The sequence below is a fragment of the Barbatula barbatula genome, assembly GCF_947034865.1.
Source record: "Barbatula barbatula genome assembly, chromosome: 1".
Lineage (NCBI taxonomy): Eukaryota > Metazoa > Chordata > Actinopteri > Cypriniformes > Nemacheilidae > Barbatula > Barbatula barbatula.
In genome coordinates, this window is record NC_136766.1 from 15606575 (window position 1) to 15631422 (window position 24848).

The following is a 24848-nucleotide window of genomic DNA, read 5'->3' on the forward strand; positions in this document are numbered from 1 at the left end:
ATGTGTTAGGAAGGATTTAAATAACATTTATATTATATCTGATTTATAATTTAATAAATATATTAGGCCCTACGTATGAAAGAAGGAAAGAATCAATATGTCTAGTTTCCACAAATTACATTTACATTACATTTATGCATTTGGCAGACGCTTTTGTCCAAAGCGACATTCGTTTCATTGCCCTGGGATCAAACCCAGCGCCATGCTCTAACCACTGAGCCACAGGAAAGCCAAATTAGAGAATACGTAAAACTTTAAGTCAGAATATGTGATATTGGTATGTCACACCTATACAGCTCAGACTTAAAATTAGCATCCCAATAAGCATAATATATAATTGAATCAGTAATAGACCCACCTGTGTACTGTGATCACAAAATCAAGATTTCAATAAACTTGTCAAAGGAAGACATTAAAGTAATGTGGAGCTAAATTAACCAACTATGTCAAAGTCCAAATTCCTTTACCTTCTAAGCATCAGTGACAGCCGGATCCTCCGACTATCAAGTGATTACAGAAATGACAGCATTCATATACCAAAACACGCATGACAGTTCCCAAAGATAAACAATGAATTGGACCAAATCAAGTCATCAAAAAAGCCTTTGTTCAGAAATGATAAAACGCCAATTGGTATGTTGGTTTCCCTAACACAAAGCAGCAGAATATCTGACTATGATCTGAAGTTTAAACAGCATTAAACTCAACACATTAGCGTCACTGTAAATACATACAGACAGACAGTTTCAAGTAAGCTTTAAGTTGCTTTACCCTTGCATAAAACACACATTAATAAACGCATTCATATTATATAATCCAACAGATACGTTGTTGTCTATAGATGTCATAACAACATCAGATTTTTTAAATCACGAAAGTCGTTCTTTGTGTATAAGGTTGTGTTTAAATTGTAACATAACTTCTACTTTTTGAAGCATTTGAGAGACAATTTTCGGATTGTTTGCCTGCATGAGTGTTCTGTTTGTGTATGTGTGTATAAACCCCTAAGGGCAGGAAACAGCAGCTCAATAGGACAAATGGCGCACAGGGATAAACAGTCTCTCTGCAGGCTGAGACAGGCAAGTGCAAAACAACAATGACCTGAACAAACTCCATTTCTTATAGATTTTTTGCTCTTTACAATGCTATGTGATATACAATTGTGTCTGTGTCACAAAGTCAATCAAAATACAATTCAGCAGTATATTGACTGCCAAACGTGAAAGCTGTTCAAGATCAATAATGTAGAAAATTCTGGAAAAGTGACTAAAGTTTCACTGTAAATCCAGTTTTTAATCCAGAACAAAGAAAAAACATCAGAAAATCATGAGAAAGGATAACAATATAAACCAAACAGGGGTGAGCGAGAGAGTGAGTGTATAGGCCTAGTATAGTAGATTTGTATAAAGTTTGCAGCAAACTGAAAAGGAAAGACATCCTCTTTGCTCTCCACAGTAAAACCACTGCAACAGAAGACAGATGGAACAATCACCGTTTGAATAAAAGGCAGCTTACAGCCACGCAAGCTCTCACAAATGATCAACAAATCCACAATACTCCTCCTTCTTCTATGCTCTGCCTCTTCAGATCTATGGGAAGTCATGGGAAAGCTGCCAAATGGGCTAAGGGTGAAACAGCATGTGATCATGTCTATGAAATGGTTAAAGCGTTGAGGATTGTGTTGAAGTCTGCTTTCTAAGACTGAAGTATACCTGCATCATATATCATTATGCTAAGAAGCAGCGGGTTTATGACCAGAAGAATGGACCCTGCACTTCCTCTTATTTTCCGAGATACATTTTATATTTTTTCAGTGCCAAAACCAAATAAATGTTTAATGTGACACAACTGCACAGACTACTAATGATGTCACCACCAAACTTTTTCATCAACAATGGAAACACCATGACTCTCTTAAATGCAGGAAATAGTAACAGTAAATAGTATAATGCAATGTAAGTCGCATTGGGTAAAAGGGTCTAATGCATAAAAATAACAAAGCCTGTAATGAAATGCGTTTAGAAGGGTGACACGGAAATGCCCCCAATTCATTCTATAACTTGGATTTACTTCAAAGAATTTCATCTTTCACACCACAAAGAACCGAAGAGTGGAACGTAGATGAGTTATGAATATGAGAGAAGTAGAAAACTAACTTGCTGAATGAAGGGACGGTCTTATTTCAGGACAAAGTCCACATCATCAGACTATTTTTATCTATTCTTGTATCTATTCATACAAGAGGGTTTGATAAATTCAATGACTAATATAATGCCTGTTTTACTGCCTTCAGCCAGAAAAGAACTGCATTCCTCTTTTCAACACTCATCACTCATCTCTGAGCTGGCAGCTCGCTCCTGCTGAGACAAAAAGAAACTCAGTTTTACAGTCTAAAGAAAATGTTGATAATACATCCCAGGAATGATTAAACTACATTAAAATTGTTTAAAAAAGAGTTGTACCAGACATCGAAGCTTTATATCCATCCATCTTTAAAAGTAAGGGTGAGTTTTTGTGAATGCTTGGGGTTACACATCTATTTCAAGTATTTCAACTTTTCAGCACAAATGAACAAGTTAACACAAAAACATAAAGCTATTTTCTTTTGGACATTAGTTCAGTAATTACAATTTGTGGCAACCTGTGACAAACTGCATTGATCTGACAAAAACTGCTTTGTGAAACGGAAAGGTTCTTCAGGAGATTAAATGTTCTTTATAGAACCAGACAAAATAAGTTCTGCAATAGGCATAGGGAAGCACCTTTAATTTTAAGAGTGCCACTGAGGTTGAAATCTATATGAACATATTTATTTTCAATGTAGTTTCTTACCTTTAAATGAGTAGCCAAACAAAATAATGAAGCATTGTGAGCAGCACAGACTTGTCAGCTTAAGTGAGAGTTTACTCATAAGAGGTCTTAAGGTCAGGTTTTCTGTTAAACAGATGGACCTGAAACAGATCTAAAATGAATTCTTGTCTTTCACAAAATTTATATTTTGGTTTAGGTATTAGAGTTTGATAAAGACAAAAATAATATTAAAGATCTAGTGTCTTAAGATATATTTGTGTAAAAGTAAAATATGGTCTAGCCGTTCCAATAACTATTCAATATACTTTATTATGGCAATCAGACATAAAACATAATAAGTGCATTAAAGCTAACAGAAAGACATTTACTACTTGACACAATGTTACAAATCAACACTTTTAACATTTTTAATAAATATTTTTAGTTTTATTGCACTAAAACCTTCTGCTATCTCCTTATCAGAAATCTAGTCTGCAAAATAAAAACATAGACACAAATTATGTCAATGCCCTTTCAACATCAAATTCCTTTCCCTGTATAGGACCATGAAATAGGCAGTTCTTCTCTCCACCTTCATTCATGCATTTCAATCATAGCTAAAGGCTTAAGAGTTTAACTGAGAAAATGCACAGCAGCACACACATTCAGATATTCAAAATACATATTACATTGCTTTGCCCTTCAAAAGTATATAGATCTACAAAAATTGAGAAATGTAAGATTACTACTAGAAAAATGTCTTCCTTAAATATTGCAGTACAAAATGGACAAATGATGACATGTATAGTAATGATTATGTAATATGTTTGTGTACTAAAGACACAACATGAAGGAACATGGGGTAATGGAAAAATGCAGTAATAATTGTGAAACTATGGCTTGCTAACCTTAAATAAGGTCAAGTCTAGCCCTATGACAAAATGTAAATGTATTTACTCTTTCAACATAAACATGTGTCTATAACTTTTTAAATAATAAAGCGCTGTACAGAATCATTATCATAAACTTTATTAATAAAAATAAAAATACATAACAGTAGAGGGGTTTCTAGTGCAACCTAATTCAGTCAGCACCACTTAAACCTCCTCTAAATTTGCCACAGACTAGCTGGACAAAATACTGTATTATTAAGTCTCAAAAACACAGCAACAGCATATTTATGCAGTCTTCTAGAAAAGGACCACACTTCCCCTATAACGGTATTAAAATGAGGCTAAATGCAAGTCTACAGTAGTTCTCTCATAAAGAATAATAATAATAGCTGTGAACTGTGTGATTCCATGCAGTAAAACTGTGTCAGTCAACAACACATTTGTAACTCACTAGTCATGCATACACCACTTTAAAATGAGCACTTAAGTTATTAGTTGTTTAGTGAACATATAAACAAAACCAAGTCACTGATAGATCAATTTGTCTGGACTCTATATTAATATAAATTCATAAATGAGCTCAAATTAATGTCCAATTCATTGAAATCCAATAACGCTGTAGCAGTTTAACTATGTCATCAGTCCAAGATGTCTCTGAAAACAACATTTGACAGAAAACAGAAAAAAAGCTCCAGTAAACATTTAGAGTCTAATTCAAATATTTGGCACGAAGCTGCATCTGTCCTGTATATTATTCTGAGAAACTCTAGTTTTAGGATTATGATAATTATGTAGCAATGGAAAGCCTTGAAATTTACAAAATCGTCTTTTAATCCCTCCAATCACGGTCTAAGACTGAGAGGCTGTTTATCTCAAACAGCTAAAATAAAGTCCTGGGTACAGAAATAAAGTTGACTTGCTTGTGTAGAAAGTGTTACTGGTTTGAAGACCACTTCAACTGATTTAATAATCTTCAAAGAGCTGTTATTTATGCAACTCTACACAGATCACAATCAGCCTTTGTACTGATTAAGTATACTATATTAAATATCCTTAACAGAAACAAACCTTTAGATAAAAAATCCTTTCTAAATGAAAAATACACAATGAAATAAACCTTAGAGTTTCAAAAATCAATCATTTAGGTATTTTTTTATTGTAGGAGATGTGAGAGTTCAGTGAGTTTAGCATTCGTGGCATTATGATGTCATTCATCAGAGGTTCTGTTATGTAGCTGTCAAGGTTGGATGGATGTATAGATGGATGGATGTTCGAACACTGAAATTGTCCTGCCAAAAATGATTTTAACTGAGAATTATGAAAATGTATTTCTGAAAGTATAAACCCAATGAACACCGGTAAAGACATCAGGAAATGCGTTCAACTTTATACAATGTATTAAATGTGTTCAAATAAGCACATTTATTGTAAAGATATCAATGAGTCACATCCATAATGAAGCAGCAAGTTTCATTCTGTGATGCAAATAATTGAAATATGTTATAAATTAAGTCATATTAATAATCAAAAACATATATTTTAAGGCCAAATTATTTCAATAGATAACTATTTTGAAAAATAAATAGTATCGTAAAATCTTGACATGAGCAAATAAAAACAAACAGTAATGTAGCTCTTAAGAAGTGTGTTTGTGTTTATCACAAAGACTTGAGAAACACAAGCTGAATCAAATACAGGAAACAGAAATCTGTTTTCAACTCCAATAAACAAAAATCTAATTTACAGTCTTATAATACAATGACCACACGTCTGTTATAGCTACAAATTATACAAACATATATTTACTTAAAAATATAGTAGGAAAGAAGCTATACTTTAGTACATCAATTATAAATCTATAGAAGAGAGTAAAGAAGGCAATGAAAGCTACAGTGCAAATGCCTCTTGAACATAAAGCTACTCACGCACATTTACAGTACCGAATGTTCTTATTCGAAACAGCACAGAAATCTAGGAAAATGCTAAATCCTTTCGACAACACATCTGACAATGATCTACTGTTAATAGTTTTGATATTTCTCAGACCCCACTCTTTCTTTCCTTGAACCATCCTGAACATTTTAGTTCAGGGAAAATCTAGAGTTACATTCTAAACAACACCATATTACTTACCGGTCAAGTTCTTATTAGAAAATTAGCCACTGAATTGAAATGTTTCAGGTTACACACCAAGCACGTGATCTACAGTGATTTGTTGGACCACTACACGGAGTGAGCACAGCAATATTAAACATGTAGCATGGGTCAAAGCAATAGCTTTGTAGACCCACAGGCCATCCTTCAGCCCAACATTTGATTCCTATTCATTAACATTCAGCAATGTCAAACTAAAAAGCAACAAACTTCATGAGTGCATGTTCACTGAAGGAAATGCATTCTGTCACATACATACAGACTAAGATGTTTGGCAGTGCAATAAAATAAAAGACACAAGTATAGAATGCCATTCAGAGAATGATGATAAAAGCTGGGGACCTCTTCGGAGACAGCTGTACGTCCATCTCCCCCCTTTAGGAATGGATCACCCTTCTTTGCAGTCCGGAGAACCTGCTAAGGGTGTAGTAATACATTTTTTGGTTACTGTTGTTTTGGCACAAGGAAAGGACACCAGCTGAGAGGGGCGAGAGGTTAAAGGTCAAACTGCAGTCTCCTGGTCCTCACGCTGGATCATTTGGTAGTGCTGACGGTTCTCCAGATATGCGGCAAGGTCTGCGTCCTTCGCCTTCTCTGCGCGATGCCTTGGAGTATCGCCCTTGAAAAAAAAGAGGTGTGCTTGAATAGAAACATAGGAATCAATAATAACTCCACTGAATGAAATACAGTAGTCAGAGTTGTGTGTTGGTGCAAATCCATGCAAAATACTAAGGAAGATAAATTTGACATAGATATAAATAACTAGATGCCGCATTAGCATATGTTTCTATGGGCCGTTTTAGGTATTGTATAGGTCATCCACTATATTGGAAGGTGCGAGCCGGTCTGTTTACACTCAAGAGCAATCTGACTGTGTTTGATCATGAAAACATATTTGTTGTTGTGTAAACGAAACATTATATCTGCTACATTAACACATGACAACAACGAACGGTTATCCCATTCTTCAGGAATTTCAATCCATGTGGTTTTCACAGCCATGGCTGCGCAGCGCTGTGGCATTCTAGTAAACTGAAAGTGACATCAATGGACCGTTCCAAGATGGAAGACACGTCTACGTGCCTGGAGCGCTTGAATGCAGTTTTTTGTAATGAGCCTTAAAAACCATCCCAATTGCCATAACTACCATAGACATTTTTTATAATGCAATTACAATTAAGCCAAAATACACAGAGAAAACATCTCCAGCATCTGCTTTAAACTACAGGCTTTAATTGGAAATTCATTGAGTCTGCAGATCTATGAACAATGGAGGAAAATCAAAGACAGAGTCTCTAATAGTAAACATGTTGTCTCTGAAACTCCTCTCTGTTTCTGGGGTGCTGGGTCCAGCATTGCTCAACAGTAATTGTTGTCAATTGCAGGCAGTCCTGGTGCACAGAGTCCGAGTGAAAGGTCTGGACTGTTCCTGTGGGACAGAGCTTTAAGCAGTCAAACTGCCCGCCTGGTGCTTTCATTGTTGTGAGCTGGTGGCACAGATACACTTTTGTTTTCGGAGAATACAGTACAACTGGCCATCCTTTCATACTGTACAACTTTCAGCCAGTTCTGGAAAACCTGTCAAAAGCCGAATCCTGCAAGCTTTCACAATGGAGAATATTAGCAATGATGAACTGACAGAGTTGTGATACACAGGAGAAAAAGCTTAGCAGTAGAGGGACCGGTCTGTGCAGGACATGCAGAGTGCAGCTTTACTGTGGTTTTAAAAACAAAACCAGCATTCATATTCTTACGAGTCACCAGAAGAGAGACGGAAATCATGGCACCAAAGACACAGGAATTCTAATAATCTAAAGACAAAGACTGATAGCAGGAGTGTGAATAAGGGAGGGAAGGAAAAAGTAAAGGAGGATGACACCGTGTCACCGGAAAATGAACGATGACTCAGTCTATGCTGTGTGATAGGATGTGGAGGATGCTCGGGTTTGATGGAAACGGGAAAAAGAGAGCAGGAAAGTGCTGATGGCGCAGGGCTTTTGAACTCAACAAACCACAGTCTGGGAAAATGGCACAACTAATCAAGTCCTGTTTAGATTGTGTATTTTAGGAGCAGTCTCATTGGTGAAGGGCATATGAAAATCGGCAGAATTTCTCCACTGAGAGACTCTCCGTCTCTGCTTGCAGACTGTGCCAGACTGGTGACTTTACACATCTCAACAGCTCACGCACTGATAGTGATAATTATAAGGAACTCAAGGCTGACAGCCTGACCAGAGCCCATTGTCACCCGAGAGACTGAATCAATGTCTCACACATTCATCAAATAGGTAAAGGTAAAAGACTTAAAAATGCTGGGAGGTTTGGAGACGCACTGGTGCCAATGTTAAAAACCGTTATGGAAAATCATTTGGTTACAAATCTCTTCCAATAATTCGCTTTTAAGTAGATGTTTCTTGTGAAAAGAAGAGAGGTAGTAATTAGAGTCGAGTGTGTCTACAGCTGTGTGCAATTTTGTGGTGCACCAATCAGAAGTGCTTCTGGATAACTTGAGCCTCTTGGCTGGATGTGTGGAAGGGGGGTGAACGGGGGAAAAGGGTGGGTTGCTGGGGGGAAGAATGGCTCCTTTTTTCAAGATGAGGTCTTAGTCAGCACTGACTCACAGAGAAATTCAGGGATGGAGACCAGCTGGAGGACACAGCCAAAATCAGACATGATCCAAAAGCCACAAACGTGTACAGTGAACCAATCTGTATTCAGGGCTCACCAAAATCCTTCATAGGTTCCCATATGGAATACAAAGACTGAATTACTTCCAAAAAAGAAACGTTTTTAGGCAGAAACTCAGCAGCAAGGATGTTTCAGCTGTGGGGTCAGCTGTGGCCTAATGGTTAGAGTGTTGGGGTTGTGATCAGAAGGTTGCCAGTTCTAATCTCAGTGCCAGCAGGTCATGACTGAAGTGTCCTTGAGCAAGACACCTAACCCCTGATTGCTCTGCAGTAATGTGCCAAAAAAACTACTTGTAAGTCGCTTTGGATAAAAGCGTCTGCCAAATGAATAAATGTAAATGTAAATGTTTCTCATAGACCCCTGTAAACCTTACCTATCGGTTCAAATTCAGTTCAAACATGCATCTGCATGCTGAAGTGCCTTTACACGTCCGACTCACCTGTAAGTCTGTCTTCATGAGAGACGCCCCCGCCTCCACTAGGTAATGACAGATTGTCCTATGACACAACGAGGCCGCTTTGTGCAACACCGTCTCTCCGCTAAAAGAGAAAGATACAGACAGAGAAAAAGCAAGTGACAGAATGAAGAAAAATGTTGGAGCTCAAGTCTGATTATCATAAAGCAAACACTTAAGCATTTATTAAGTGTGGAAGTGCATTTAATGTAACGAAACAGTCCTCACTTTTCTCTTTCTGTTACATCCAGGATATCCGTAGGTGCTGTGGAGAAACAAATGCAGTCAAACCTTGCAACCATGTGAAAGCGTGCACCCTGAGGTGATGGTGTGATGTTTAATGAAGAGCTGTCTAAAGCTTGCGTGGGAGAGAAAGATGACCTGATTCACACCCCACAACCCTACACACTGGATAATAACAGGGATTTGAAGCACATACATACAGTATATGGGAACTTCATCAGTACTATTAGAAAAACATCATGATGTTGGATAAGAGAAAGCCAAAAGATTCCCATACTTCCATTTGTGTCATTCATAGCTGTGATGACTTTAAAGTTCACACAAAATTGGAAATTCTTTCATTATTGATTCATCATCATGTCATTCTGACCTGTGACTTTCTTATGAAGAGCATCAAACATGATAATTTGAAGAACATTGCTACAACAAACAAACAACATTATCCCCCATTGACTTGTTTGGGCACAAAACCTGAGACATTTCTTAAAATATCTTCTTTTGTGTTTGGTGGGGACATAAAATTGGTCTGCAGAGCCACATCACTAAAGTTTAGTGCCGTTTTACTCTTGAAACAATATAATATTTAACAATGCTTAAAATAGATTTATTTGAAATAGTTTTCTACACCATTTTCCGTCGTTGTCACTCTCATTATACTGTCTATTGCTGTCTACAGCAGGATCAGAAATACACCAGGATAACTATAGCTATTTTATATACATACGTATTTATGCCTAGATTGTTACAACTACTGTATAGCTGAGTGCTCAATAGACCTCTATAACAGTGCAAGTTGCAACCTAAATATAACGCACAAGAAATAACATAATCATGTTTTAAAAGCCTAATCACCTGTGACCCTGCCTCTGCCTTTCCACCTGGGCTACAGCCTGGCAAGGCTGCTTCAGCCACCTGATAAAATGACACGACTGGTGGTGCATGGCATCTGAACAATTCAAAGCTCTCATTTTAAACACACACTAAGAATCTACACTGTAGATCGTCAACCTAACATTTGTCACACTGCCGAATTTCACAACTAACATACTACTATGTCAATGTTTGACCTCATCTGTGATCCACAACATGACAGGGCTGCTTCTGTCACCTGACCAAAATAACGCATTAATGCATTCCATATTAACACATTTATGGCCTAGATATCTATAGCTTACCATAATCATTACACATTCCATGCCATAAACAGAAAAGTAAATGTTTCAGTGGCTTAATTTGGTTTGTTTTATATTTATATTTAAGGTTCATGATATACATTTTATTTTGGCTAAAACATAACCCTCACACAGCTGAACTAATCACAAACTCTTGGACAGAAACATAATATGGATCATAATTTGGAAAAATGCTTATTAAAAATAAGCATTTTAGTTAATAAAGCATATTAAACAGTCAATTGTCATGATCTTCAACTATAGTAAGCTATCCTCATAGATGTAAATAAGGACAGACACACACTAAAGTTTGTAACTCATGCGGTTAATAGGGTATTGTGATGCATTGGGAAAAACTTGTCCCGTATTTTTTCAATAAACTCTTGTTAAGAATGTTTAACTTTCAGTAAATACACACATACGAAGGTGTTCCAGGTCTGCTGACCGCAGCGTTTACAGTTTCATTTAAATAAACAAAACAAGAAATACATATACTGAAATTGAATAAATTAAAATAACTTATTAGAAAAAACAAATGCCTTAATAAACACTGATAGCCAACTGGTTCTTTTTCCTCTTCATGCTACTTATAACTGATTCATTTTGATAGACCTACTCTTTCAAAGGTTTGAATGATTAAGATATAAACAATACGAGCAATAAATAATTCATTATCACTGGCATTTCTGTCACATTACTGCAAACACGTAGGTGCATGTGCTGTCTCTCAGTCTCTCTCACACACACCACGTGGCTCAAGCTTCCGAGTCCGTTTGCTCTAACGGAAATGGGATCCTTACCATCACCAACAGAATTTGAAAGACGATAACTTCACAAACATTGAAATTTAACATTTGAACAATGTCCTGTAGTGTGATAACTGTTGTATAAGCAGAATAGTTGACTCCACTCAGCTTCGTGGCCGCATTACCACCTCGTAGTGTGCATTAACATTTGAATAATTGAACAGCCTGACGTCTATTATTCCTTACATAAAGATTACACTGTTTGGTCGAAATTATAGGCAGGGACAATTTAGTGTTCCTGAATATTGGTATGGACACATCCCTATCCTCAATACCCAAATCAACGCCCTTAAGTGTTAGTGAAAGAAATGACTGCTGTAGTTGTGTCCAAACTCTTGAGAAGTACAACAATCAATGTGAATGTGGTTTTCTATTCACTTATGATAAGGAATGAGAGAAAGCAAGTTATGCTTTTGCCTCCATTGATCTACTCCACAAAAGCAGCCGGTTCATTGATCTTTCCACGGACAGAACAGTGGAAACATGGAGTATGTTCATAAACATCATGCCTATGCTAGCGGTTTATGAGTGTTAGAGAGATCTGTTATAGTGATCATCATACCATTATCAATGATGTATTTGACAATCTCTTTGCTGCCCACTTCCACAGCATAGTGCAGTAGGGTCCGGCCCATAGGGTCCTGCACGCACAGGTCTGCCCCCTTCTTATGCAGCTCCTTCAACTGCAGAGAAACAAAATCAATGATTATATGATCAAAACACTAACGGCAAACGCAAGAGTGCAGAAATGTAAAACTGATCAGTCAGTCTGAATATTGCAGAGTGCCAATAAACTAGTTTCCAAACAGTTTTTAACAGAAGAGCAGAAGATTGGCTGTAGGCTGATAGCAAACATGCCAGTTACGGTCCCATTACGATCTAAGGACCCTTCAATGTCATGCATTTTGTCAGAAAGTTTGGGCGTGAAATGTTCTGGCATTAAGTCAAGGCAGACTGGTCTCATCACTGAGGTTTTCATTTACCAGGTCTCATTTGGAGAAAAGACCAGGATGATAAATGAACTGAGTGGAAAGAGAAGACACCCTCACTTTCCTTCTGGGACATTACGTGTGAGAATAGGCTCGGAGCTGGGTGCGAGAGATAATCATTCTGGAGAAAGCCTGTTTGGTCGCCATAGAAACCAAGAACGAGTGAAAGGTCAATCGAATATGCAGGATCATTTATATGGTTCTGCCTCGGCTCTGCAAGATACTTGACATTTAATGGGGAGGTCAGCGTTGCCTTAGAGAGGACAGAATATCCTTTAGGCCGAGCGAACATTTAACTAAAAGCACGCCGCTTGCTCTCTCGCATACTAAAGCACTGCGTTGTGCGCTTTTAGAGCAGCACACAACATCTGACTTGCATTAGAAGCTACATGCGCAAACGGTACGTGAATGCTCTCGCAAGCCCTTTGGCTAAAAAGTCTTACAAGAATCGAAGTGTAAAAATGCACAAGTCTAGAGAGAAGAAAGGGTTCATGCATCTATGTTTGTCAAGCTTTTACCTTCTGATGATCTTTCTTCCTCACACATTCGATTAGACTGTCTGAAGATACTGCAAAACATAAAGAGAGTGAAGAACTGTTAATAAAGAGTCAAGTACATCTTTTTTATACCGATTCTTAGATAATAGGCAAATATCTTTATGCCAACTGGCGACTTATAAGGTATTGTTATTCTGAAACAACTGGCATATGCATGTCTGTTCACGATTTAGTTATTCAGAGTTATACAAGAAGATGTTCTGTTTATTTAACGCTTTGGGAGCGTGAAGTTAAAAAGATTTTAATTACGGGTGATAATCACGTTAGCTGACGCCGGCTCGAAGGGTTCCGTTTCAGTATGCTAAATCTGTGTTCAAAGCTTTGCCATGCCCTTTGTAGATTTGCCTTCCTAATCCAGCAATCTTGCGTTTAGCTTGGTAAACCTCGAGAGGTGAAATATGAAAACACCCAGCTGGGATACTGGGCCAACGCACACAGCGGAGTGAGGCTAAACCTACGCCTGCGTCAAAAGATATGCCCGCTCCAATCCAGCCCTCAAAACTCGGCTGCTTTCTGAAGTTGAAGAGACTTTCCTCTTGTCTCGAGAAAGCGTGCTCGGGGCCAAATCAGGTTTTGGAAATGTGTTCCTGCTCTTCTCGTGCCAGGAAGGCTTTGGAGCAAGCGCTGAATTGTAATGTGGATCAATGTGAGTGATGATAACCTGCTCTGCCTCGCTGCACCTCACAGACTGTGAGCCAGCCCTTTCCCCCTCTCTCATCCTATCCTCCCTGTGCCAGGTAAGCGGAAAAACAGCTCCAGACAGGCAACAGCTCATTAAAAAGAAGAAGAACGGAGACCAGAGAGCATTTAACATTAAACAGGCGCCTTCTATGAAAGTCAGAGGAGCTTTACTGAGCTCCGTTTTCATTGGAGCTGCTCCTCAGCTCTATGCCGTGGCCGCGATCTGTTTCTTGCTGAGGGATCAGAGACCCCAAGACTCATCTGTAATATATGACTATTTAGTAAGACTAAAAATAGTGTTCCCATTTTATTTTATTTATACTTCCTTAAGCAGCCGATTTTCTCTAAAGCTTGATGTTCACTGACAAAGAAACTAGTGAAATGCTTAGATTTCTTACCAGAGTTTGTATTGCTCAGGGCGCTCTTCTCAAACCTGTAAAAAAGAAATCGTTGAGTGATCCAGTTTAAACCAGCATCAGAAAAAAATCTTTAGGAGGACACCGTCTGTCAGATGGTACAATAATGTGTGACCCATTAATCTTAACTTGAATCATCCTTCTCTTCTCAGCCTTTCCTTCCATTTCAGAACGATATTACACAATATAAATGATTTTTTAATAGTGTATGTAACGAGATCTAGTGCATTTTGCTCTATCTCTGTAGTTGTCAGTGTTGCCTGTGTGACTACTGTCATGATGGTAATAACATTGCTGACAACACAAATCCTCTCTGTCTCCCTTGTCATACGTCCACCTGACTGCAGCATCTTCTGTGAGCTCTCACCTGAAAGAATATTTGATCAAAGAGCTGGTGTATAATGAAGGAGAGCAGAATAATTACAAACCCCCTCTTAAGTAAGCTGGAACAGTAAGGCAAAGGGACAGGTGGAGCAATACGGACTGAATCCTAAACTATGCCAAAAGAAATGTGGCTCTGATATAAATATATGTAAAATTAAATCTTGTATAGTTTAATAAAATAAACTTGTCAACTTCAACAACACAGTATTTAATCATTTAAAAAATGTCATTCACCACTCCAGACAGACAAGGACAGCGACGATATGGTTTGAAGAATGTTTCTTAGAGATAGTTCACCCAAAAATTTAAATTCTATCATTATTTATTCAACCTCTTGTCATTTCAAACCTGTATGACTTTCCTCTGCAAAACACAAAATGATGGTAAATGAACGATGGCGGTACCCATTCACTTCTATTGTACAGACAAAAGAATCAATGCAAATCAATGGGTGCCACCGTTGTCCGTTACCAACATTCAGAAAATCTTCTTTTAAGTTTTGCAGAAGTAAAAAAGCCATATAGGTTTGAAATGATGTGAGGAGTAAATTATGCCAGGATTTTCAGTTTTGGGCGGACTATCTCTTTAATTTACCCCACATGATAATGTTCAACATTAACCTCACTTTAAAGTATGAACAAATCTATGGAATTGAATGTAAAGTTATGATGAAATGCATTCATTCTTCAACACTCTCTGGTCCTCATGTGCCAGGGTCAGAGGTTAAGGGGGTCAGTTTACGGTCAGGTGAAAAACAACAAAACTGTTTTATATCAAACACTGGCTTAGATTGAATGAGACAGAGTGAAAAAAGAGAGAGAAAAGGTAAAGGGGTTCACTAAAGCCACAAAACACTGTTTCATTGTAATGTGTCTCTGAGTATGTGTGTGTGTGGGGGGGGGGGGTGTTTGTGTGTTTGCACAGGAATCTGAGTGTGACCCGTAATTAAAAGCAGTGCACAGCCTCATAAATCTAGGCCGACTCTGACATGTCTACCAACACACACACCTTTTTCTTTAATGTTTGCATTGCACCGCTTGGAGGGTGAAACTCAGCTGCAGGGCTGATGAAATTTGCTCAGATAAGTGGGTTTCTTAGCCCTGAAATTACAAACCGTAATTCTCAACTATCAAAAACCATCCCTATCAATCACACCTTGTCTTTCCATACAAGTCTGTCATGACAAATAATGTTGGAATACACCGACAAGCTATCTCTGGCAGGCCATGAGGAATCAGATCTGCAGGGGCATTTTTTATTCCGCCTTCACCTTGCAGCTGAAGTTCACAGCGGCGCTGTGGAACAGTTTCAATGGGGTGAGGAAAAACGCACTCCAAACACATATAATGAGTTGCTTTTATTGAAGTCCCAGAAACCCAAATGTCCTTTTTGCTGAGATACAGCCTATTCCCAACAGGAGGGAAGTGGCTATATTTCTCGCAGCTTGGTGGGGAAGGGCATCTCGAAGTAAATCACATTACACTGCATGAAGAGGTAAAATGTAATGATTCTCTATATCGCTAGAGTTTGATACATGTGCAACCAATCAGATCCACGTCATAACCGGGCGAATCTGAGCATCATGCCCTCGAGACAAAGCTGGTAATGATTTTTCCCTCAGACTAAATGATCGTCCAGTCTTTAAACATGCCTGAACCATTCTCTGGTATGCAATCCAGACAGCAGATGTAATTACGGACATTCTTTAGCCTTTTTTCACAACACACACACACAATGTCAAGGACACTTTAATGTGCCACATTGTACACTGCGCATGTAGCCACGCACTCAGAAAATAGCCCGGAGCAGCATTAAAGGGGTTATTGAGCTTTTGCTAGCTGTAATTGCTAGTAATTTAGTACATTTACGTAAAGAGTAGAAATGTGACATTGGGCCAATTATTCAATAGGACTCTAGAAACCCCTCATTAGTTCACAAGAGAAACAGCAGTGTGACTATCGCCAGCTCCCACTAAGATCATCAAGCTTGAAAAACAATCTGGCGCTCCTACATACAAAGCGAATCACGCTGCTTTTATTCAGCTGTATTGATCTTGGAATGTAACGTTCCCCGCCCAACACTCAGTGATATTTACGAGCAGAAGTCTTTTCTTAAAACAGAAGCAGTTTTAATGAGGGGTGGTTGATGGTCCATGCTGCGAATACAATCCCATTAGTGAAGACTTCAATATTTGCAGGGTTTTAGGGTCAAAGTTCAACTCAGTAGGGTCCACTCAGGCATTGGCACCATCGGAATCCCGGCTTGATAATGAAGCCTGCAACGCCTTCCTGTACTGGCGTATCTTTTCTCATTTTCTTATCTTCATCAATATTACCTTTATTATGCACCTTCCTATTTACAAGACGCAGCCAAGATATTAAAGGTGACTCGGCCTGCACAGGAAACAAGGGCCTTATTTTTTTCTCTCTCCCGTTTTCGTTGTTATTTCCTTTGTGTATCGGTTGTGCGCATTTGTGTTCGACCTCCTCCTGGGTCGTGCTGTAATTCCATTACAGGGGAAAAGGCAAATCCCTTATTTACGTCTGACAGAAAAACATCATTTTAAATCTGCATTAATTAATTGCAGTCGACAGACGACAACAGAAACCCAATCAATGTTCCTAATAGATACAAAGAGAGCGTGCGAGTGCAAGCTCCCAGTTTAATCAAACTCGAGCTGATTTGAGTTATTGATGAGCTGTAGAATACGGAAACAGAAGAGATGGTCTTGTATAAGAACAGATTAGTGAGGTTTTCGGTCAGTCAAATTGTAAAAGTCTCTATGCCTGCACATGCCATTCTAAACCTGTCCAAAACCAGATAAGATTCGGTTCCCAGCAACAAATGGTCTTCCAGCTGTAACAGCAGTATGCCAATTGGATGACAGACATCAGACCACGGAATGCCAGACAAGACAGAACAAGACTAGGATTGGCAAAACAGAACCAGCAAAAAAGTAGACCAGATCCAGATCAGTCTCTTGGTGAAATGACTCCTCTCTTACTTTGTTTCAGCAGAACTTTTGCAAGTTTGTGTGTGCTTGTGTGTGTTTGCGTGTGTGCCTGTTGTGGGTCTGCCCCCGAGAGTCGTGTCAGGAGAGACAGCTGGGGCCTAATAAGGAACAGAACAGGCCGGTAAAAATAATAATCAGCAACAGATATGGCGTGATCCCGCTGTGCTGGAGTTCATTTCCTCATTGCAGCAATGACACTTACTCATAGTTCATGTTAGAAAGAGTCACCGGCCTCCAGTAACTATCCCCTCTGGGATTAAAAGAGCAGAGCTGCTCTTTCAACACTTTTTTTTTACTAACATCTACAGAGAGGAGAGAACCTGAAAGGTTCGAGAGAGCGATGAAATACAGAAAGAGGATTGAGTACAGCTTTGTCTCACCTGCCGGATGGTTTGAAATCTGCTGCTGTTGTATTGGAGCGATGAACACCCAGCGCCCTTCAAAACACAAAACCACAACAACAAAAGGTTGAGCAGAAAATTAAAAACAAAATAAATGGGATGATTAAAAAAGGCATGACCTTAAACGATTGACAATGTCAATTATTTTGTTATATCAAGTTATACATTTTTATCAATGTAGGCCAAAACTGTATTTTCAATTTGTAATCTTATGTTTGTGATTTATACATTTCATAACACCCAGCCCAGTTAATGCTGATATTATCTACAAAAAAGGGTTTTAATGGAGACTGTTCCGAATGTTTAGTGGTTCGGCTGAAATGGTCTCTGGAAGTTTAATAGCTAGAGTGTAACTTAAATCTGAGAAACAGAGTGACGTTACAAAAACAAACCAACCAAAAAAAAGACAAAAAGAAACAGGAATGTGAGTTTGAAATGAAATGACATTGTCCAGTTGGTTCATGTTTTAATTATAATAATTAATAATACTAATTTGTAACATTTAAATAGCGCTTTTCTGAATGATGCGACAGCAGCCATATTGTGCCAGTAAGGCCACCACACACCAGCTTATTGGAGGAGAAGAGACAGAAGTACGAAGACAATTAGTGATTAGGGGACCATGGTGTATAGAGGCAAATGGGCAAAATTTTACGAATGGGCGAACAGGATTTTTAATAACCACAGAGTCAGGACCTTGGTTTAAGGTCTCATCCCAAGGACGGTTTTAAGGTCTGGCTGTAGAGAGCATCTAGAATGTGTATGTGATGTAATGTAGACACATCCCCCACCACAAACAAAAATTTTTTTTTTTATATCTGGGCCAGATATTCCTCCCCGCAGGCAGGATTGTGGTGCTGACCCCACTGAAGCAGACTGGCTCACCACCAACAAAAATGTTACATAACGCTTCTTAGACATTATAGACAGCCTTTAACTACAGATCTGAGATATCACTGACCCTAAATGAGAACTTAATAAGATCCAAAGAGCCCATCATTCATAAACACAGAGGTGAGTGAGCTCAGGAGAGCTCTCTGTACTTTATAGAGCTGATTTCACACAAGAGGAAGATCTGTGATGTGATTTCTGCATAGAGAGCAGTCAGGCAGTGATATCCCTGATGCTTTCTGGGCAGTGAAAACTAACATTTCACGTTTCAATTCTTTCTGCTCATCTCAGTCAGTTCGGATATCTGTATGGCAGGGAACATTCTTCATCTTTTGCCTGTTACATATGCAGATGAACACATTATCAAACAGCAGACTAATGTCTTTCTGTCCTGCCTGATAACAGGAAGAACAGTTGATTCAGGGGTAGTGTGTGCTGGGTTAGCGGAAATCTTCTGCTTTCTGATCAAGCGTGAAGAAAAATGATCATAAAAATATGAGTAAAAATGAAGCTATTGCAAGTGACTTCTGGAGTTTCACTAGTCTGCAGTTCCACAAGTTCAGGCCAATATACACATATTCCAGCTAATATAAGATAAAAATGAGCAATACTACACAGTTGACTTATAGCCAAAGAGAACAAATTAAAAATGGTAGTATTTAATCATAGACATATTGCAAAACTTCAATAATATGCGTTTTGTGCTCTATAATATAACGTAGTGTATAATGCCTATATATATATGTGCATATTTACAGCCGCGGAAAAACATAAGAGACCATTTTAAAATTATTTCCAGTTAATCTGAATAACAGAAAAGATGCTCTGTACTTTTTCAGACCTCAAATACTGCAAAGTAATTCATATACACTTTTAAACAATACAACAGTAATATTTGCAATACAATTTAGAAATAAAAATTTGGAATGGTCTCTTAAAGGGCTATTTCGCCGGAAAATCTAATTTCCCCATGTTTTACTCCCCCTCAAGGCATCCTAACTGAATATGGTTTTCCTCTAGAAGAATCAAGCTTGCGAAGTTATAATACAACGTATCATTTGACTTCTAAGCGGTAGACAATATAACTAGCCCAATATATATATTATAAACAAACGTAAAGCACAAAGGGGAAGATAGAAGATGGAAAGAGAGGAGTTATTTCTGTTTTACTCTAATAAAGCACCAACTTATTTCTCTGCTCGGGGCCATACAAATGTAATCAGAAAGATCACTTTAAGCCTGAAAATGCAGTTTCATCCTCACGACGGGAGCTTCAAAGATTTTGGAAGAGCGTAAACGTTTTCTGCGTGCCTCCTACCTGCTGAGAGCCGGTTTGGCTGATCTGAGTGAGTCACTGTGTGCAAGCGCTTCTGCCACAGAGCTGTCACTAGAAACACGCTTCCTCTGGAGCTCTGCAATCCTGAAGAAACAAGTAGAGAGAGAGAGAGAGAGAAACATTATCATGGGTTATATTTCACTGTCATAAAAATGGGTCTAAGCTCTCTAGAAAAGGCCAGTCATTATATCAGAAGCCAACAAAGGCCTTTCGTGGAAAATCATAAAAATGCTTTGACAAGTGTCACAGGTTCAGCCACTAAATCAAAAAGAGGTAATGATTTATGTGATTGAATGATTACCAAAAAGAGAATCTGAGGGTGCACAACAAAAGGATTAATATACCACAAAACAAATGATTGCTATTGTTTAATGTAGCAATGTAATCTTATTTATTGGAAAAACATAACCGGTGGAAATAATTTGACAAACCAAAAGGAGTGTGGCCAGTCGCTGTGTTCACCCACATATCACCCTGGCGAACTCAGCACTTAACAAAGAACCACACAGGGACTAATTTTCTCCTTTAATTCATTTAAAATCCCTTTCATGAATAATTCTGTGTGATTGTGAATTGAACAAACGCATGTTCAGTGATGGCTTGGTGAGAGATCGTTATTTCAAGCCCAAGGGAGTTAAAGGATGCAAAGACGCCAAAAAAAAACCATCAGCAGCCATACATGTGCGTGTACGATATGTATGTGTGTAATAAAGAGGCTGAATATAAATATCAAACTGTATCCGATACAATACATGAGACAGATTAAAAGGGTAACGCTTTACAAGGATGTCTCACAAGAACTAACAATAAAACATATAAAACAACAAAAAACAGCTATTATTATTATATTAATGTTAAGGTTTTCGACACATTTAAGTTGAATATGTGACCCTGGACCACAAAACTAGTCATAAGTAGCACATGTATATTTGTAGCAATAGCCAACAATACATTGTACGGGTCAAAATAATAGATTTTTCTTTTATGCAGAAAATCTGTAGGAAATTAGGTTAAGCAGTAAGCCAATAGAGAGCGTTAAAACAAACCTGATGCTTCTCAGCAACGGCCTGCTACAGACTCTCTGAATGACAACTTTAAAGACGATTTTCTCAATATTTAGATTTTTTTGCACCCTCAGATTCCAGAGTTTCAAATAGTTGTATCTGGGCCAAATATATTGTCCTAACAAAATATACATCAATGGTAAGCTTATTTATTCAGCTTTCAGATCATTTATAAATGTATGACCCTTATTACTGGTTTGTGTAATAAGCACATATATTAAAATTAGTGCTGTCAATCGATTAAAACTATTTATCCGATTAATCAAAAAGAAATTCTGTGATAATCACAATTAATCATCATAACATTAATGTTTTTAAATATAATTTAACATTTCATAATTGTATAATTGAATTATTTCACATTTCATCTCAAAATTAATGTAAAAACAACAACAACATAATTTCTTTGATGAAAGCCAACATGCTGACATTACTACTGTAACTGATTTCTTCATTTAATGTATAATTTTTTCTTTATTTTAACATTTATTATAGTTCAACATTAAAGTACAGTATAATTGAGTGCTATCATGTCTAACAGGTAGGAAATATACAGAAACTGAATTAAGTTCTCAAACACTTTACAGTATTTAATACTAAATTTTAATACAGAATCAAAGCTATAGAACAAATTGAATTCCTGTTTTCTTCGATTACATTAATGACAGGAGTCACAGCAGCAGGTTTAAGAGGTCTCTTTACGCAGTTCTGACGCCTTTCCCATTTTCACAACTCTTTGCATTCATTTAAGATTTTATTTAACACATTGAAATCTGTGCTTATGAAATTGTCAGACAAAATAGGCTCATGGCATAATCTTGTATGTTTTTGTTCATATGAGCGTGATTATATAATGTAACGCTAGACAAAAAATGGCTACATAAATGGATGCTGCATTAACTGCGTTAAATATTTTAGTGTTAATCTGAAAAAAACTTATCACATGCGTATCTCAATGCACTTGGAGGTGTATTGTAGAGTCAACTTTCTCTCACCGGCTTCCTTGAGTTCATCTGTCTGTATGTTCAATTCAAATTCACTCTCAGCCACTTGGGTATTTAACATCAAAGCTGACGGTATCTTTATTATCAATGTAAGTAGGACCAATTAGTGTGTGGCGTATTGAGCGCTGTTGTGTTATAAACAGCACAGGCATTCAGCTATAAAATGTTGACATCGTGTTTTGACTGAGTACGTATCTTAGTTATTTTCTTTTACAATGAGTGTTAACACATTTGTGTAAGCAACATTACCGATTTCCGATTATACCCTTTTGCTGGGCTTTCTATTGCTTGGGTATTTTTTGTACTTTAAATCAATACTTAAAAGTAGTTTCTAAAGCAAGATGACACATATGTTTATGAAAAAAAGCATTTTTAGAGTTTCAGAGAACTGCAGCTAACTTGTGAAAGTTTTTCATAAGGTTTAACTTTTCTCCCATTTATGTTTTTCTTTCATTTTCATATTTGATTTTGCCTTTATGCAGTTGCTTATATGAACTTAGAATATATTTTAACAGCATTTATTGATCTTTGTGTATGTTAGTTAATCCAAATACAGTAATAATATATTTTAATTAGGGCTGTTAATGGTAAAATGCAAGAAAGTACATGACAGAAAGATACAGGACATTGTGTACTGAAATGGACATGGCTGACGGTCTCTTACCATCACAGAACACATGACAGCAACAGTTTTAGGACACACACACACAGGACTGAAAGTTTTCCATTGGAAACCAGAAATGAATGCTCCTGTCTGATGGGTTAAACGATCACAATATTATCAGAGGAGAGATATGCCCGATGCAGCGGCCTGTCCGGACACATTACACCACTCCACTCTGCCTGCCCTCAGTCCAAATGTTTGGTAATGCAGGACCCCCATATACACCTCATCGATCTACAGTAACTTCTGTCTAATCATCTTAATCAATCAGTTCATATTAGTCTCTTCCTGAGGAACATGAGCTAAATATATCAAGAGATTCATCTACTTCACCAAATATAAGGAGCTCCTTACTTCACTTTGTAAATGAAATGAACAAAAATGACTGAACGATGGCGCAATTATAAAGATTGAATTACACCATTCTTTTCAGACAGTATTCTTATTTAAGACAATTTCACACAATTTTAAGAATTTAATCATCAAATCGTAAACGCACAAAACCAGAAATGTAGAGAGGTAAAAAGTAATGTGTTCTCTTCCCCTCCAAATACATGCGCCCAAACACACACACGCAGAAGAGATTAGCAGAGCTGCGGTGCTGTATGACTTTTTCAGGCAGCTATAAATAGCGGATGGGATCAAGCTCTGCGCTGCAGGACATGCTCTGTTTTATTCACTCTGAACCGCGCAATTATGCCGCTACATACGCAATCTCGGAATCACGTTTTCATTCCCACATGGAAACATGCAAATACATTCATGTACGAACCTGCCCACACGTGTGTTCAAGGACATGTTAACAGCAATACAGAAGCTTAGATTATAAATGCCCTAGGTGGATGTTAATCTTACTGTTCTCAGTACAGTGGAATTACTGTTCCTAATAAAATTGTACAAATCTCAAATATGAGAACCACACTGCCACCAGTTGGATCAATGCTGTATAGACATTAACACAGACAGGCATCTGAATTATTATCTGCTGTTAATAATGAACATGTTGTTTCTGGTCTACTGAATAAATTATTGGTCAAAACATCATAATACACATCACATGGACAAGAAACATGGAGAAGGACAAGTAGACACATATTGTAAAGTATGTACAGGACAATTATCCAGATACTCTAAATGTTTATGTTCAAGGTGTCTCAAGAAAAAAAACACATACAAATAGTGTCCTTTTGTATTTTGCTGAATAGTATCCTGGTTTTTAGGCGGACGTGCATAATTTTTTAAATAATTTCTTTATCTGTTCTCACCTTGGTCCAGGTGAGTTTGGTGGAGAAGAGGACGATGACGGAAAGGCGAATTTGTGTGGACCGGATGGCATTTCTTCAGAGGAGTCCACCAGGTCTGGCATGCCAGGTGACGTGCTGACCGTCTCTGTAACAACAAGCTCCGGGTCCAATATGAACAACTCATCCTGAGAAATCTCAGTTATGTAGTTAAGATGCTCCTGAGGGGACGACACACATAAACAGCAAACAAATGTAAAAACAGTGTGTGCGTGAGCACTCCACATTGTAACAATTAAAATAATTTAAAAGCTATTGTATGGAGGACTCACTTGAGCTCGATCGATCCTGTAGAATCGATCTGCTGTTGTAGCTGTAAACAAAAAAGATAAAAACAACCCAAATCAGTCCTCTCCTTCATGATGACTAAAGGACAGCAAAGCTCTTTAGTTCTTACTTTCATGTCATATATTAATATGCAAATGCTTGAAATTTGTCCAGAAGACAAGTTCACAGCACATGCCTAAAATCAGAGGGCACTTAAAAGAAGGCAGGCCAGGTATTTCGACCAATAGTGTTGACAAAACATTCATCGTATGTCCTTCATAATGAGCAAAAAAGGCGACGCCTCAGATCTCCAATCTCAACCAAGCAAATTAACCCCACAGAGAGAAAGGAAAAACTCCCAACAGCTTATGCTCATAACTTTAAAGAATACACTTGCAGCACTCTTAATGTTTCAGTCCACTGGATTCCTTACACCCTGGTGGCATGTTGCCCCTATATGTGCTCTAGGCACAATGGGTTTTTACAAGCCATTAAAACTGGACTCAGATCAGACTAAATCTAACACTGAACTCAGAACAGAAGTACTCCCACAATCACTGTGTTCTGTCTAATAAAGCCCTCAGAAGCTCTTAACATTCAGGAGATGAGGGGATGAGTGGGAGGGACTGGAGTGGAGGAGTAAAAACACAAGTCAGGAGAGGATCTGATGTACTGTCACT

At 37.9% G+C, this 24848-nt stretch overlaps 1 protein-coding gene across 10 annotated transcripts in view; it reads right to left on the reverse strand.

The window, feature by feature from the left end:
* Positions 1–3101: 3101 nt before the first annotated feature.
* Positions 3102–24848, reverse strand: part of dgkza (diacylglycerol kinase, zeta a) — a 104757-nt gene continuing 83010 nt past the window's right edge. For all 10 annotated transcript variants that reach the window (XM_079452940.1, XM_079452938.1, XM_079452939.1 and 7 more), the window contains 10 exons: positions 24174–24214; positions 23866–24062; positions 19851–19952; positions 17621–17677; positions 13826–13860; positions 12708–12757; positions 11763–11883; positions 9208–9244; positions 8965–9064; positions 3102–6456 (listed from right to left, as the gene is read on the reverse strand). In XM_079452940.1, the coding sequence (XP_079309066.1) occupies positions 6340–6456; positions 8965–9064; positions 9208–9244; positions 11763–11883; positions 12708–12757; positions 13826–13860; positions 17621–17677; positions 19851–19952; positions 23866–24062; positions 24174–24214 (857 nt within the window). In that variant the 3' untranslated portion in view covers positions 3102–6339. The remainder of the gene's footprint in view (positions 6457–8964; positions 9065–9207; positions 9245–11762; positions 11884–12707; positions 12758–13825; positions 13861–17620; positions 17678–19850; positions 19953–23865; positions 24063–24173; positions 24215–24848) is intronic.